Source organism: Rhineura floridana, chromosome 8, assembly GCF_030035675.1.
Source record: "Rhineura floridana isolate rRhiFlo1 chromosome 8, rRhiFlo1.hap2, whole genome shotgun sequence".
NCBI classification, from domain to species: Eukaryota; Metazoa; Chordata; class Lepidosauria; order Squamata; family Rhineuridae; genus Rhineura; species Rhineura floridana.
Genome location: NC_084487.1, coordinates 111,691,133 through 111,708,852, shown reverse-complemented (window position 1 = coordinate 111,708,852; position 17,720 = coordinate 111,691,133). Strand labels below are relative to the sequence as shown.

Below are 17,720 nucleotides of genomic sequence, written 5' to 3'. Positions count from 1 at the left end.
ATCAGGAGGATTGCACCCTTAGTTGTTATAGAATAATAATAATAATAATAAAAATTTATTTGTTAGTCGCCCATCTGTCTGACTTAACAGACACTCTGGGCGACTTACACAATATAAAACACAATTTAAAACATATTCATACAACAGTAAACCACCTGTTAGTAATAGCCTAACCCACCCCAGAAATCCCATAGGCCTGCCTGAATAACAAGGTCTTTAAGGCTCGACGAAAAGCCATCAGGGAGGACGCATGTCGAAGGTCAAAAGGAAGCAAGTTCCAGAGGGTGGGGGCCATGACCGAGAAGGCCCTCTCTCTGGTCCGCACCAGCCTAGCTGTTTTCACCGGTGGGACCGAGAGAAGGTCTTGTGAGGCCGATCTTGTTTGGCGGCATATTTGGTGATACTGGAGGCGTTCCTTCAGATAAACTGTGCCGAAACCGTTTAGGGATTTAAAGGTTAATACCAACACCTTGAATTGGGCCCGGTATACAACTGGCAACCAGTGTAGCTCCATCAACACTGGGGTGACATGATCCCGGCGACGGCTTTGCTTTATTAAGCGTGCCGCCGCATTCTGTACCAGCTGCAATTTCCGGACCGTCTTCAAGGGTAACCCCACGTAGAGCGCATTACAGTAGTCTAATCGAGAGGAGACCAGGGCATGTATCACTCGTGGAACCAGATGTATAGGAAGGTAGGGTCGCAGCCTCTGTACCAGATGAAGTTGGTACCAGGCTGCCCGACTTACTGCAGCTACCTGGGGCTCCATGGACAGTTGAGAGTCCAAAATGACCCCCAGGCTGCGGACCTGGTCCTTTAGGGGCAGTCTCACCCCATTAAGCACCAGGTCAAAGTTTCCCAACCTTCCCTTATCCCCCACCAGTAACACCTCGGTCTTGTCAGGGTTCAGTCTCAGCCTGTTCTCTCCCATCCATCCACTTATGGACTCCAGGCAATTGGACAAGGTTTCCACAGCCAACTCTGGTGAGGATTTAAATGAGAGATAGAGCTGCGTGTCATCGCATACTGGTGACACTGCAGCCCCAAACTCCTGATGATAGCTCCCAGCGGTTTCATATAAATGTTGAATAGCATGGGGGCGAGGATAGAACCCTGTGGCACACCACAATTAAGGGGCCAAGGGTCTGAAACCTCATCCCCCAACGCTACTCGTTGATATCTGTTGGAGAGATAGGAACGGAACCACCGTAAAACAGTGCCTCCCATTCCCAATCCCTCCAAGCGATTTAACAGGATACCGTGGTCAACGGTATCGAAAGCCGCTGAGAGATCCAGGAGGACGAGGAAAGTATGTTCTCCCCTATCCAACGCCCTTCTCATATCATCCACCAGAGCGACCAAGGCTGTTTCAGTTCCATGTCCAGTCCTGAAGCCCGATTGGAAAGGATCTAAATAATCTGCTTCCTCCAAGTGTGTCTGTAACTGTTTAGCCACCACATGCTCAATAACCCTGCCCAAGAATGGTAAATTGGAGACTGGGCGAAAGTTGTTTAAATCTTGGGGGTCCAAGGAGGGCTTTTTCAAAATAGGTCTTATCACTGCCTCCTTGAGGGCTAATGGCATTGCACCCTCCTCCAAGGATGCATTTACCATTGCCCTGATCCCTTTGCCCAGTCTCTCTTTCCAGCTTACAATGAGCCATGAAGGGCAAGGATCAAGCAAGCAAGTGAACAGTATCAAATAATTATACATAATAAAAGTCACCACTAGGGATGGGCAAATCTGTCAATTTCAGTTTCTCTAAGTTTTTAATTTTTCCAATCTGAAGTTTGGTTCTCTGCATTTTCACATCAGGTTGCAATTTTTAAAAAAAGTCCTCATGAAAATTCCTCAGCGTTTTAGAGCTAATTTCTCCTAAGACATGTCTGTATGCAATTTTGCTCAATATACACATTTTTGCAAAGAAATGTCCCCTAAAGTCATGCATTTTTGTATGTTATTTTCACTAATATATGCATTTTATGGACACTTTACCCCAGGATATGTATTTTTGTACACATTACATGGCTAGACAACTGCATTGCAAAATTCAGAGAAATGTGAATTTTGGAGCACTATTGTATTTCAGTTTTTGAATTGTTTTGGAAAGGTTTGCCTTTAAATGTGCACTGAACTGAATTCCCCATCCCTGGTTACCGCTACAGTTAATCAATTGTTTCCAAAAATGTATTATGATGTGACCATACTCCATACGTAAACATCATATATATGGGTAATGGTAGCTTGACATTAGCTCAGGCTCATCAAATTCATAACTAAGAACATCTCTTTGCTGAGCCACACTCTCTGACGATGTGTCCTACATAATCCCTTCTCTGAGGACTGTGATTGGTTCCTAATGACCCTGGATCCCTATAATTATTTTTAGGCTAGCCACAGGAAACCTGTGTTACTTGAGAAAACGTGTTAACTTTTTCTGCTCCCTATTACCTCTAGCTTTGTGTCTCGCCCATTCATACTTGCCTGCTCCTTGCATTGTCTTCCATATACTGTATATACATATTCATTCATTCATTCTAGGGATTTTTACTCTGCCCTTCAAACAATTCCCAGGGCAGCTTTCAAAATAAAGAAAAATATAATATAAAGGCAACAAATGTTAAAATGTAATTTTATATCATGTGCAAGATTCTGGATAGTATATAAAGAAATATAACAGCTCAAAAACCCTGAAACCACACATTCAAAATTAAGGGGGAAAGTACAAAATTACATATGGTTTTGGATGGTTTATCATTACCATTGTTATAAGGCTGCCAGAGCCTGAACCGTGTAGCATTGATTCGTGCTGTGTATGGCAGTGGGATATTAATGAAGAGAACATCTGTAGTTTGAGTAAAATAAAACTCATCTATCAGGTGCCAAGTGATGCCTCCATTGATGGAATACTGAAGCAGAACAGAATGAGATCTCTCTGGGGTACCTAGAACAAAAAAGAAGAAACATCAAATTGGCAATGTAAAAGTCACTGTGAGAATGAGCTGTTAGGCAGCTAACTATGGCTGCAGAGGTACGAGTGAGATTTCAAACTGAAGTACAAGTAGATTTCCAAAGAAATACTGGTCTTGCTAATTTGCTAAAAATTTCATAGGTATTCTTAAAAAAGAACAAAACCTCAGGTAAAGATAAACTGCAGTATTTAAAACTTCCCTGTTTGAACTGAGAATATGAACTGCTGTGATGCCATAGAAACCCTGAAGCACAAAGCAGCCAAGGTTTTGGTTTCATTTTCTGAAATGAACCTTCACCAGCTATTGACTAACACTCTGTAATCTCATGGAATGCTCACTGGTGGTTCTCTTTTTTGGGATGTGTGTCATTCATTGGCGATCACTCGTGGCCGAGTAAGATTGTCTTCCGGGATAAGGTCTTTAACAGTAGGTCCATAAATGACTGTGGAGGCCAATTCTGGATTCACACAGCCTCCCACAGTGAGGACATAGGTTTCCAGAAGGAAGATGGTCGTGATGAGGATTTGTTTGACATGCCTTTGATAATAGCCGACCTCCATTTGGGTCATTCATGGGCCCAGACTTCCCAGTTGTCGATGTTCATGTTACATTTTTTTAGATTCGCTTCAAGAACATCTTTAACCCTCTTTTGGTGTCCACTGATGTTTCATTTTCCATCCTTAAATTGGGAGTAAAGTAGCTACTTTGGAAGACGGTGATCAGGCATTCGAACAACATGGCCGGTCCAGCGAAGTTGATGTTGAAGGATCATTGTTTCAACACTGGTAGTCTTTGCTTCTTCCAAAATGCTAACATTAATCCGTCTGTCTTCCCAAGTAATTTGCAGAATTTTCCGGAGGCAGCCTTGGTGGAATCTTTCAAGAATTTGGGAGTGGCCGTTATAAATGGTCCACGTTTCACAGGCATACAGTAAGGTTGGTAGTGCAATGGCTTTGTAAATAAGCATTTTGGTCTCCCTGCAAATATCCTGATCCTTGAACACTCTACGCTTCATTCGGGAGAATGCGGCACTCGCAGAGCTCAGACGATGTTGAATTTCAGCATCAGTGTCAGCTTTTACAGAGAGATGGCTGCCGAGATAGGGGAAGTGATCAACGTTCTCCAACATCACACCATTAAGCTGGATTGATGGTGATACAGAGGGACTAGTTCACACCTGTTGATGAAGTAGTTTGGTTTTTTTAATATTAAGTGAGAGCCCAAGCTTTCCATATGCTTCTGCAAAGACATTTAGGATAGTTTGAAGATCTTTCTCTGAATGTGCAGAGACTACATTATCATCAGCATATTGAAGTTCTACAACAGAGGTTGACATTACCTTACTTTTTGCTTTCTGTCTATTGAGATTAAAAAGCTTTCCATCTGTTCAATATATGATTTCCACACCAGTAGGAAGTTTCCCCTCAATAAGGTGTAGAATCATAGCAATGAAGATAGCAAATAAGGTAGGAGGAATGACGCATCCCTGATCTGACTTTGAATGGATCGCTCTGAAAGCCATTGTTGTCCAAAATTGTTGCTGTCATGTTGTCATGAAGGAGTTGCAAAATATTCACAAATTAGTCAGGGCATCCAGTTTTCAGAAGGATGGTCCAGAAAGCGGTTTGATTCACAGTGTCAAAGGCCTTAGTCAGATCACATGGTGGTTCTCTTTTTTGGGTTGTGTGTATGTTGGTAATGATGGACAAATCTAGCAGTAACGTAGGAATCCATCTTGCAGTTCTTTTTTATTCTTTTATTCTTTTATTTTATTTATATTCCACCCTTCCTCCTGGCAGGTGAGGGGGTACTTCATTTTGGTACTCAAAAAGTACCAAAGCTTGCTCAAAAAGTTCATTTACAGACACACTATTAAACATTATCCAGTTCTGGCTGATCGTGTGTATCCTTCATTTCTTAATTGTAGTCCTGAGGAGTTTTACAAACTGAAATATGGTAGCATTTCATAAGCTCTGTGTGGGAGAATCTTGCACCCAAGTACAGATTCAACACAAAGGCCATGTGATAGCAGAGTGGGAGTAACATTTCTTTCCATTACTGCTTGTTCCCCTTTCCCTCCTCCCCTTGATCTTTGATCGTCTCTCAAAGGGCCCTGGATATGTATCCAGATTATTTTGTTCTTATGTCATGACCTTCCCACTGTAAACAGTTTGGCTATCTTTCCAGGGTAACCCATGATATGCAGCCCTCCATCTCATTTAGTGTGCCTCCTTCCCAAGCCTAAAGAGAGAGAACAGATGATAGATGAATGAAGGGAAGAAACAGTAGGTGGGTGTGCATGTGTGCACGTGTGTGTGAAAATGAATGGATAATGGATTATTGCAGGGGGTGAGAGAGAGAGAGAGAGAAGGGTGTCCCACCAACTTTTTGCTGTGGTCCTAACTACCACTACCATGTGAGCCCCCAACCTCTTTCTTCAAAAGGAATGTGGTACTCAACTTCAAAAAGGCTTCCCACCCCTACACCAAACCACAGTTTATTGTGATATGAACAAGCCACAATGATTCTTGGATGTGTATGCTTCCCACAATGGTTTCATGTTGGCTTATTTTAAAATAAAAATAATAGTTGATCTTAACCACAGTTTGTTGGCTTGAATGAAATGACCAACCATAGTTAAGCAAAAACTTCCAAAATCCTTCTCATGGTACCTGGGAAAAGAAGGAGGAACATGTGAGCTCAAGGTTTGCTGTGACTCATTCTGACTCATTTATGTCACATGCTCTCTTCTGTAGCAATCTTGATGCCCCATCCACATCTACTGTAGTCCCCAGGGAGGTGTCCAGTGCAACGTCTGCTGCAACTTCTTAGTATTAGTTTCAGTCGATGCAGCCCGATGACATGAACAAGCGGCTTGTGACAATGAGGCCAGCAACATGTCCTCGTGAACCTTGCCCTTCTTGGCATTAAAGTTTGCCGAGGGGGTATGGCCGAGTGGATCCAGGGTGTGATCAACACATCTTTGTGGGAGGGAGTGGTCCCAGCCACCCTGAAAGAGGCGGTGATCTCACTGCTCCTGAAAAAGCCCACCCTGGACCCTTTTGTTTATGACAACTACCGCCTGGTCATAAATGCTCCCTTTTTAGGGAAGGTGATTGAGAGGGTTGTGGTGCAGCAATTGCAAGTACTCTTGGATGAAACAGATTATTTTGACCCATTTCAATCTGGGTTCAGGCCTGGTTATGGGACTGAATTGGCCTTGGTCGCCTTGATGGATGACCTTCATCAGGAGAAGGACGGGGGAATGCTACCCTGTTATTCTTACTTGATCTCTCAACAGCTTTTGATACTATTGACTATCCCCTTAAATATTAGACAGGCACCATCTCTGTTATGTTTTCGACACATACTGAAGACCTTCCTGTTTCAACAAGCCTTTTAAGTACAGACATTATCCCAGTAAGCATCTGTGTTGGAATTCCTTTTTTAGATGTTTTAAAAGCTTTTTTTAAAATATGTTTTTAAAGATGCTGTGTTTTAATATGTTTTAAAGTATTTTGTTTTTAAGATGTTTTAGAGTGTTTTCAGTGTTTTTGTTTGCCACACTTGGCTCCTTCTAGGAGGGAGGATGGGATATAAAGTTAATAAATAAATAATAATGAATAATAAATGCCATTACTGTTTACAGTCGTAAGGTTTGAACATAACAGCAAACTAATCTGGACAATGATCCAGGGCTCTTTAAGGAAGGATCAAAGATCAAGAGATGAAAGAACAGGACAACATGCAGTAATGGCAGAAAATGTTACTCCAAATCTCTGATAATTACAGTTTTTGCTGGTACTAATTAGTGCAGGTCATTTGGGGGGCTCTTAGAGTACAATATTGTAGTCAATACTTGTCCAACCAACTTGTAGCAAAATATGCTAGTAAAAAAAAAGGCTATTGTTGCTTTGATTGTCACTGGATCCTGTGCCTTCTTAGGTCTGCCCCCAGAACTGTGGACTGTGTACTATCCATATTTTTACAAGTTAGCATGGCTTATATTAATTTGTTATAATTACAGTGCATAAATAGAACTTCTGAACCAAATAAAAAATTCACTTTACCTTTGGCTAAAAATCTGAATGAAAACTGGATGTACACTGCAGTAGTACAGTCTAGATCTCTTGAAACAAGCATTCTCAGCCCTTCCTGTAACAGAGAATAGAAACAAAAACATTTTTCTGTAGGATAAATTAGATAGAAATCCTTATCATTTAATTTTGCTACATAGTTCCAAGTAGGTACTATACAGGCATATAAAAGCCATTACACTGTCATAAAAAGATAATTTATAATGGAATTCAGATATTTGTTTTTGTATATATGATAATCTAGAGCAGGTTTGCACAACTTGTGACCCACCAAGTTGAATGCAACCCACAAGTCATGAATGGTCTCCTATCAGGCACTTGACTACCCTTGTATTTTTAGTGGTAGACAGCAGCAAAATCAGGAGATTTATTGAACTGATGATCAGCTGCAAAAATGGCTGATAGGCTACATTTGGCTTGGTGGATCACTCACAACATGCATAGGCCTGATCTAGAGCAATAAACCAGCAACAGCACATGAGGGGCAGAATGGCACCAGCAGTTTTCCTGGCACAGTGCTGTCACTTCCCAGGAGGGTGCTGCCGCCACTCTGTCACCTTCATGTGCCACGTCTGAACATAATCCTGCTTTATGTGAGGCACTTGTATTTACTTTCTTACTTTTCTTCCATCATGGAACCCAAAATGGTCTACATATGGCTCTCAGATAGTAATCCATCCAGGCACTGATTAGATCCAGACCTACTTAGTTTGAGCAAGATAATGGACTCATGTGCCTTCAGTCCATACCGTAAGACAATGGAACAGTTTATGTTGACAGTGATGCTTCCATTTTGAGAGTAACAGAACAAAATGTAGACTTCAAAACTTTAACATTTATTTATTTATATAGTTCCAGACATATACTTGGCAACATGTAAAGTTGAAATAATATAGGCTTATGTCCAAAAGCCATTCATAACCTACATCAACAGGAGCCAGGGTGGTGCCCTCTACAGCTCCCATCATCCCTTATCATTGGCTATGTTGACTGGAGCTGGAGCCCAAATCATCTGGAGGGCACCAAGTTGGCCACCCCTGATCTACATAACAGAAGGGGACAGACACATAAAGGAATGGGGGGGGGAACAGAAATACATTGAGCACTTCTGAATTGTGGTGGTAGGCAAGATGTGAACATTATGATGGGATCTGATGAGAAATGTGGGAAGAGAGCTAATTGGATAAAAACCATGAAGAATTTCAAAGGTGAAGACAAAAAACATTTATTAGAAGTGGGAGAGGAAGCCAGTGAAAGGTGCTAATATGGTCCTCACAAGGGGATTGTATAAACTCTCTCTTCACTTGGGGATTGTTTGAAAATCCTTCTCTCAAATGATAAGATTTTTATGAGACATGCTCTCAAACAAATGGTTCCCTCTCATTTGGAAACAGGTGATACAGCAGTTTCCTCAAGGAATTTTATCATCCCAAGCAAAGATTTTCAGCTGTGTCCTAGAGTGAAGCTGAATAGGCTAAAAAGGACTAATCTCCCCCAAAAATGTTTTGGTAGTTAAATCCTAGGAAAATAAATAAAAAGATACAAAAATGAGCATGGAGAAGGACAGTGAAAAGTAGATTGCAGGAATTTGGAAATGACCAGAAAAGAACAGAGACATTCAGGTAGTGGTGGGGAAGAAATTTATATTTAAATAACACTTTGAACATAAATAACTTCTAACCCCTTTAAAGATGAGAGTAGTTCCAGATTTGATGGTGTCACCATTCAGGTTCCCTCTTTCAGCTCCATAGACTTCAGGCCAAAGATCAGGGTGCAGGTTACCATTGAAGTCATCTTTTAGAACAGTAGGGAGGGGAGCAGCAGGAACACAGTATGGGCCTCCAAAACCTCTGTCACACCTGACAACAAATTGCGGGGAGTGGTTGGGAGCATTATCCATTGATTAATGAGTCATAATATGTACATCACTAATAAGCAAAATGACATGAAACATGTGTCTCCTTACACACAGTGGCCAGCATCACAGATCCCATGGCCTGAGCACATCCAAGGACATCCAGTGGCCAAGATGACATTATCAATAGCCCATGTATCCCCACCAGGAGCATAATTATGCTGAATCCATCGGAAGCGTGTTCTGGGAGAGCTGAGAAACAGAAACAAAAAATATAATTCAGGGTGGTCCCACTGCTAAGTTCTACTGGAGAGAGAGGATCAGAAATGAGGGAAGAGACTAAACCACAGGCAAGGCTGGCCTTAGGGGTGGGTGAGCTGGACCTGGATTTGCCCAGGGTGCCAAGCTGAGGGGGGTACCAAGCTGCGCTGAAGGGTGAGCCAGGGTGAGCTCAGTGGCTGTGTTTTTTAATGTAGTGTCTGCAGTGAGCTAGGGTGGCAAAAAGCAAGTGTCTGTAACTTTTTTTTTCAAAGTTGTATAGGTTGTTTGGGTACTAACTACAAAAATGATCTTCCTTCAATTAGTTTTAAAGTATGTTTATTTTTCAATTTCCACTTCAATGTCACTTGCGCTAGGTAAAAAACAGTGGAACACAACTTTACTTTGAGGCAATGTTACCAAGCACTCAGCACTTTAAATTCTATAAACACTATAAGTTCTATATTAATAATAACAAAATTAAGCCATAAGTACAAGGTCAGCTGAATACCTGTTTTATTTATAAATTTACTTTATTATTGTTAAAGATAAAAAATAATGGATATTCTAAAAGAAAAGATTCTTACCAAAAGATTGGAACTGCTGCAAAACAAAAAAAGAAAAAGAAAAGTAAATCCTGTGATAAATCTGCTGTGTTGTACAGTGCACTACCAAATGTGGCTTTTTGAACTTTGGCTTGTGCAAGCTGTAGCACAGTGGCTGAGACACCAAGGTTTTGAGCAATGTCATTCTAGCCAATGGAGAATAATTTTCTGTGGCAGTTACTCAGGGAAGGCATAGAAATGGTGGGAGGCCAGGCCTTAAGGGAGGACTCCTTCCTGAGAAAGTAGTGGAGGAGGCCAGCAGCAGGCCACAACCAGAAGACCTATGAGATTGAGCCCCAGGAAGCAGGAAGAAGCTCTGCCAGGAGTTTGGGATTTGCAGAAGGTAATTCAGGAGAAGCATAACACAATTCCTTATATTCCCTTATTCACATATAAGAAAAAAAGAAGCACATCTATCATTCTGCTTGATTCGAGGGCAAGGAGGAGCTGCAGGCAAGAATTCTCACATGTAGTCCTCACACACAATAATTCTCACATGTGGTGTACACATGCATGGATCCTTGTAGGGGACAACAGCAGGGCAGCCAACATCACACCTGCACAGACCCCATAAATTCTCTGGGTAATCTTGCAAAGCTGACCAGGGGGGCACCAAAGGCACTTCTTGGCCAAGGCACTATTTATCCTAGGGCCAGCCCTCACCATAGGTAGGCAACCACAGCCTGAGGCTGCATGTGGCCTTCCACTTCCTTCTGTGTGGGAGGGAGAGAGAATGAATGGATGAATGAAGGGCAAGGGGACAGAAGAGCTGTCCCATCCACTTTTGCTTTTGTTCCACCTACATTTTGCTTTGGCTGCACCTGCTGCCACCAGTATGTGCCCGGTGACCACTTTCCGCCAGGGGAATGTGACCCTCAACCCTGAAAAGGTTGCCCACGCCTGGACTGCATTGAAAAAGTATACCATATATATTTGATTTAAAACATCCTTAGAAATCATTCATTCACAGTTTCTTGTTATGGTTAGGCGATAAATTCAGTTAAATTCTATACTCTCTTTCACAGTAAAAGTGTTAAGGATGGAGGGGAGGAAAGCCTGAATAAGATAATAATTCTCACATTGTTGCAGGTGGAAGGTAGATGGTAATTCGCTTCCAGTTCTGGAATCTTTCAGAAGTGTAAATTGAACTCTCAGTGTAATGTTGACATCCTATCCTGGGAGGAACACACTCCTCAGTCACCAAATGCCAGTCTCTCCCATTGTTTATGGAATATTGGAAGTAAATACCATGAGAATCACTGAATGGCTTACTACAGCCCATATTCAGTTCAAACTGCATGAAAGTTGAGTCAGACACATGGAAATCCCAAGTCTCAGCATAACGAGATTTCCCTAAAAAGAGTGCAAGAAAGAAAATAGTTATGCTTAAAATTCATTTTAAAAATATTGATTTAAAAATAAACTTTAGTATGTTTGTATTTACTAAATATAAGCCTTACCTGTATTTTCACTGAATAAGAGAGCTGTATCCATAGACAGACAATCAATGTCTACTTGACCCCCTTGTATCCTGTACCAACTAGCTTGTAAATCCACAGATCCATCAAATTTATCCTGAAAACCAGTCTGGGAGCTGTCATTCATTCCTACAAGGACATCATCCAAAGCCCATTGTGCTGAATGTTTCCCTAGAAACAGAAATATACAATCATTATTCCTCATTCTTTATATCTGGAAGCAATTTAGCAAACTTGTGATACAGGTCTAGAGAAAAATCTTTATCCCAGTTCAGAACCTGGTCTGCCTGGGTTCACATAGATGAGGATGCAAAATAGGAGTGGATGGGTTAGCCAAACTAGAAAAAGATATTTCATAATCAACAGTGGGAATCCAGGGCACATGAGGGTATCTTGATTACAGTCTAATGACACAAGAGACATTGCACAATTATGCATACTTAAATCCAGAGCTTGGAAAAGTTACTTTTTAAAACTACAACTCCCATCAGCCCCAGCCAGCATGGCCAATGGATTGGGCTGATGGGAGTTGTAGTTCAAAAAAGTAACTTTTCCAAGCTCTGTTTAAATCAATAAATGGTGAACAAAATAAAAAGGTCTTAAGCACATGCAATTGCATTGTACCCTAAGATTTGAACAGACCAAGGGTGTGTCTTGTCAATGTTTGTGGAATAGGCATGCTAATATTCATTGACCAAAATTATTTTTTTCCTAGACATTACTAGGATTTAAAAGTTACATGCTAATTCTAAAGGTACACATTAGTGTTACATACATACCATGTTGAGGTTGCCACCATCGGAAAGCAGTGGCTGGTGTTTTGGCCTCGCGAGGCAATTCTATTGATACAACCTGTGGTTCTAAGAAAGACATGAAGTCTAGTTCTCGCAGCAGATACCAGCTTATTCCATTGTCATTTGAATATTGAACTACAAGTCCTATAAGTTAGATGAAATAAAGTAATTTAGTTAAGACCCTTCAGAAAACCTGGGATCAGAAGTCAGTCTTCACTGGTAGACAGTGAAGACCAAATTGAGGCAACTCTTCTATACTTGTGGCTTAGATTAAAGAACTGGATTTTTTTAAAAAAATCCCCTCTTTTAAAAGGATTTTTTGAGTTTATATAGACAGTCTGATTTTGAGATATGATAGCACACTTGCATCTCTTTTGTGGCAAGAATTACCCTCCTTGTCACACTACTTCTGCTGGTAATCGAGCATTTACATTACTATTGGAGGTTTCTAGTGTGATGGGATGGAACTTGCCTCCTCATCTGTAACAGCATGACTATTTAGCTTTTGAATGTAGTGTGGTTGTGAAACTGTCAGAGCATCTCCATACTCTGGTGAGTGCTTATTATCGAGCTTACTCAGTGGCAGTGAAGGTGGCGAAGAAAACGTATTTTGTCGCTTCCATTGCATCCTCGCTGTGTAATCCAGTTGAGCTTTTCCAGATAGTCCGGGGCCTTTTACAGTCTGACCCAAAGGAGGTGATGGAACTGATGGTGGCTTCTTGTGATTTGTTTGCAAACCATTTTGAGCATAAAATTGCTTGCATCTGCCGAGACCTCGACACCACTGTTATAGCAGATAAATTTCAGGAGGTGTCCAAAGCACTGTCTAGTCCTGTCATGTTGAAAGAGTTTCTGTTCGTAAGGCTTAAGGATGTGGACAAGGTGCTTGGTTCAGCTTGAGCAACCACTTGTGCTCTTGACCTTTGACCCTCATAGCTGATAAAAAAAACTTGCAAGGAAGGGATAGCTGGCTGTGGCAGGAAGGTGATTAATGTCTCTTTGTGAGAGGAGATGGTTCCTGCCTGCTTAAAGGAGGCAGTGGTAAGAAGACTTTTTAAGAAACCTTCCCTGGATTCAGAAAATCTAAATAATTATCAGCCAGTTGTGAGTTCCCTTCTTGGGCAAGGTTCTTGAGCATGTAGCTGCAGGCCAGATCCAGGCTGTCTTGGATGAAACCAATTTTCTAGATCCATTTCAACTGGGGTTCAGGCTTGGTTTTGGCATGAAAACTGCCTTGGCCCTGTATGATGACCGTTATCAGGACAGAGACAGGGGTAGCATGTCCCTATTAATCCTCTTTGACCTTTCAGCAGCTTTCAGTACCAATGCCCATGGTATTCTCTTAGAGCGGCTGTCCTGAGCTGGGGATGGGCGGTACTGCTTTGCAGTGGTTCCAGACCTACTTGGATGGTCGTTTTCAGAGAGTGGTGCTTGGAGACTATTGTTTGGCCCTGTGAAGCCTTCAGTGTGGGGTTCCACAGGGTTCAATTTTATCCTCCATGCTATTTAACATCTACAGGAAACCGCTGAGTTGGATCATCCAGAATTTTGGAGTGCATTGTCAGCAATATACTGATAATACACAGCTCTATTTCTCCTTTACATCTCCAGATGTGGCAGTGGATATGCTAGATTGATGTCTGTCGTCGGTAACGGACTGGATGATAGCCAACAAACTGAAACTTAATCCAGATAAGACTGAGGCACTGTTAGTGGGTGGGTTCCTAGAGATGGGCATGGCCTGCTCTGGATGGGCTTACGCTGCCTCTGAAGGAACGGGTGCATAGCCAGGGGGTACTTCTGGATCCAGTACTGTTACTTGAAGCCCAAGTGGCTTCAGTGGCATGAAGTGCCTTCCAAAAGGTTTGGCTGGTAGCCCAGCTACATCCCTATCTGGACAGGGATAGCCTAACTTGTGTTATTTATACTGGTAACCTCTAGGTTAAATTACTGCAGTGCATTATATGTGGGTCTGCCTTTGAAGATTGTTCAGAAACTGCAGCTGGTGCAAAACTCAGCAGCCAGATTACTGATTAGGACAAGACAGTCAGAACACATAACACCAATTCTGGCATGGTTGCACTAGCTACCAATTAGTTTTGGGGTCAAATTCAAAGTGCTTGTTTTGACCTATAAAGTCTTATGTGGCTCATGACCCCAATACCCCAAGGACTGCCTCTCCTCACATACACCAGCCCAGACCCTGTATTCATCATCTGAGGCCCTTCTCCATATGTCACCTCTGAGGGAGGCGTGGAGGGGGGCAAAATGAGGACGGGCCTTCTGAGTGGTGGCTCCCCATTTGTAGAATGCTGTTCCCAGGGAGGCATGCCTGGCACCATCACTGTCTCTTTTTAGGCGCCAGGTTAAAACATGCTCACTCTCCCAGGTCTTTGGAGTTACTGTTTGTTTTTAGTCAGGTGGGGAGAAGTTGAGATTTGTTTTTATGCAATCTGGGTATTTTAGGATGTTTTAGGATGTTGTTGCTTTTATATGTGTTGTTTATGTTGACAGTCGCTTTGAGTTTTCAGTTTGGAGAAAAGCGACTAATATTAATACTATCAGTATATTACACCAGTACAAGGTGTTACTGTTAGTATATAAAGCCTGAAATGGCTTAGAACCAAGTTACCCAAAGGACCATCTTGTCCCATATACACCAGCCAAATCACTGAGGTCATCTGGAGACACCCTGAGGGCCAGCGCCAGAGGCCAGCTAGGTGGGGCCCTGGCTGAGGGCCCCTGGGGCTACAAGGGCCCCTGAGGGGCCTCTCCGTTCCCCTTCTGCGATCCACGGAGCTTCTGAGCCACCCGCCATTCCCTTGCTCCACCTACCTTTCTCTGCTGACTTCTTTTGAGGCTGCCATTAACCAAGATGGCAGCGGAGGTTTCCCTAAGGTACTGATGCCCCTGCTGCCATCTTAGTTGACAGCAGAGATGAGCACACGTAGGACACATGAGTGCCATCAACCAAGATGGCGGATGAGGCTTCAGTCCCTTAGGGAAACCTTGGCCGTCTTGGTTAATGGTAGTGCTGTGAGCACAGCCCACATAGCTGCAAAAGACAGGAGACAGATAGGTGGGGTGCGTGTGCAGCTGTGTATGCACGCACATGCCAGGGCCTGGGGCAAGCTGGTGCCCAAGGGCCCCACCTGCCCTGGATGATCTCCTGACTGTCCCATAGTTATCCCATATTCATTTAGTTTCTACAAAAATGGCAGCTGTGAGAGAACAAGAAAAGGTCCTCAAATGCAAAGATGTATCACTGACCACTAAAGTCAGGATCATTCATACTACGATATTCCCGATCCCTATGTATGGATGTGAAAGTTGGACAGTGAAAAAAGCAGATAAGAGAAAAATCAACTCATTTGAAATGTGGTATTGGAGGAGAGTTTTGAAGATACAATGGGCTGCGAAAAAGACAAATAATTGGGTATTAGAACAAATTAAACCAGAACTGTCACTAGAAGATAAAATGATGAAACTGAGGTTGTCATACTTTGGACACATAATGAGAAGACATGATTCCCTAGAAAAACAGAAGGGAATAGAAAAAGAGGAAGACCAAACAAGAGATGGATTGATTCTATAAGGGAAGCCACAGACGTGAACTTACAAGATCTGAACAGGACGGTTTATAACAGATGCTATTGGAGGTTGCTGATTCATAGGTTTGTCATAAGTCGTAATCGACTTGAAGGCATATAACAACAATAAAGCATAGTGGCATCAGTATTTTGGAATACTGTTCCTATTGAAATCAGAAATGCACCTACAATTTTGACATTTTATTGCCTGCCAAAAATGTTTATGTTTGTCAAGTGAGAATTACTTTGATTTAAGTGTTGGTCATTTGTTCTGTATTTTATGATTTTATAATTTTATGATGTTTTAATTATTTTATTGTACCCTACCATGATATATTTTTTATGAGTTGGTGGTCTTATAAAAAAAATAGAAATGCCCATGTCACAGATGACAAGATTTACAATCTCCTCTTAGCGATCACACATTTGTGAGACTTTTAAGAAAGGCCTACTTAAAAAATGTTTTAATTCTTATGCTTCTCTCTTAGGGATGGGTGAGGCCATCAATTTTGGTTTCTTATTTTTTCAGTTTTATGTTCAGTTCTCCATATTTCCACATCAGTTTGTGATTTTCTTAAAAAAAACCTCATCAGCATTTAGTGTAAATTTCTTCTAATATACACATTTTTATATGCGATTTTTCCTAATACACACGTTTTTTCAAGGATTTACCCCTAGTATAATGCATTTCTGTATATTATTTTCACTAAATGTGCATTTTTGTGCATACTTTACCCTAGTACATGAATTTTGTACACATTACTTGGCTGGAGAACTGTTTTGTATAATTCAGAATATGGTGAATTTCTTTTCTTTTTTAAAAAAACAACACTTACCTTTTCTCTAGTCATTCCACACGGTTGACATTAATGCTCTAGAAACTTTTTGTGTATCACAACCAAAGCAAGGATTTGAATGGTGAATTTCAAAGGATTGCTTGTTTTGGTTCATGTATTGTTTCAGAAAGTGCAAATTCGGTTTGCCTTTAAAGGGGAACTGATTTGAAGTTCTCCTCCGTCCCTATTCTCTGCTAAATTACATATGCACTCATAAAACAGAGAAAAATACTTAAAAACAGGAACAATTCCCCACCATTTCAAATAGCTTTACTGCAACAATGCCCCACCATATTAACATAGTTTCTTAATGATCTTATTTTTTTCCTTTTATGTATATCTATATTCCATGTCTTAGCATGGGAACACATCTGTTCGCTCCTTTAAACACAAACAGTTGAAATTAATTTAATTAAAAGATGTAGCATAAAATGTGTCTTGGTGAATTTGAATGGTGAATTTCAAAGGATTGCTGTGATTACTTCTCGACATTTCTTCTCTCACTCCAGCACCAGTACCAACAACATTAATACAGTATTGCTGCAACTGTGACAGTAGTGATACAAGGGAAGCTACTGCCATTACTTTTAAAAACAAATATCTGTTGCAAGTTTTCTAGTCATAATAATCATAATATTTTAAATCCATCAATACAAATTAATGCATGTATTTCGTTAGTGCAGAATCTATATTTCACAGGCATGGGAATTCTGTGATGGGATTTAGAGAGATTTACATTTAAAGCGGCCGTATTATGTTAAGGCTAAGAGATGTCTGTCAGCTGCAAATCACATGGGTAGCCAGGTCTTTTATGTATAAAGGTTTCCAAGTTGTAGGAGAAGATATGGTTGGTTCTGCATTTGTCTATAAAGGATCATTCCCATCGTGCTGGCAGTATCCATGGGTAAACGGAGACCAGCCTTGGGATAAAATACAAAATCACACAAAGGCAAGTTCTACCCTACATCATTTTGAGTTCATGCACAATTAGTCTTTGTATCAGTGTATGGTCATATACATAAAACCCATATAAAAAACAGAGGGGTACTCTTATGATAACTTGGTGATTAATAACCCAGCAGAATTAATAACCCACCAGCAGCCAAAAATCAAAGTTTGAATGACTTTTCAAGGAGTAATTCAGAACTTTTCCTGCCATGACAACAGAGAAATTGTGGTTCTTGAAACACTACTTCTATATGATGCTGAAATGTTAGACCTATTTCCTCTTAAAT

The 17,720-nt window shown here is 41.2% G+C and overlaps 1 protein-coding gene across 3 annotated transcripts in view; it reads right to left on the bottom strand.

Annotated features, from left to right (window-relative positions):
• Positions 1 to 17,720, bottom strand: part of RELN (reelin) — a 504,997-nt gene that overhangs the window by 82,804 nt on the left and 404,473 nt on the right. For all 3 annotated transcript variants that reach the window (XM_061640446.1, XM_061640447.1, XM_061640448.1), the window contains 7 exons: positions 12,045 to 12,203; positions 11,248 to 11,436; positions 10,867 to 11,140; positions 9,036 to 9,176; positions 8,751 to 8,928; positions 7,043 to 7,127; positions 2,762 to 2,944 (listed from right to left, as the gene is read on the bottom strand). In XM_061640446.1, the coding sequence (XP_061496430.1) occupies positions 2,762 to 2,944; positions 7,043 to 7,127; positions 8,751 to 8,928; positions 9,036 to 9,176; positions 10,867 to 11,140; positions 11,248 to 11,436; positions 12,045 to 12,203 (1,209 nt within the window). The remainder of the gene's footprint in view (positions 1 to 2,761; positions 2,945 to 7,042; positions 7,128 to 8,750; positions 8,929 to 9,035; positions 9,177 to 10,866; positions 11,141 to 11,247; positions 11,437 to 12,044; positions 12,204 to 17,720) is intronic.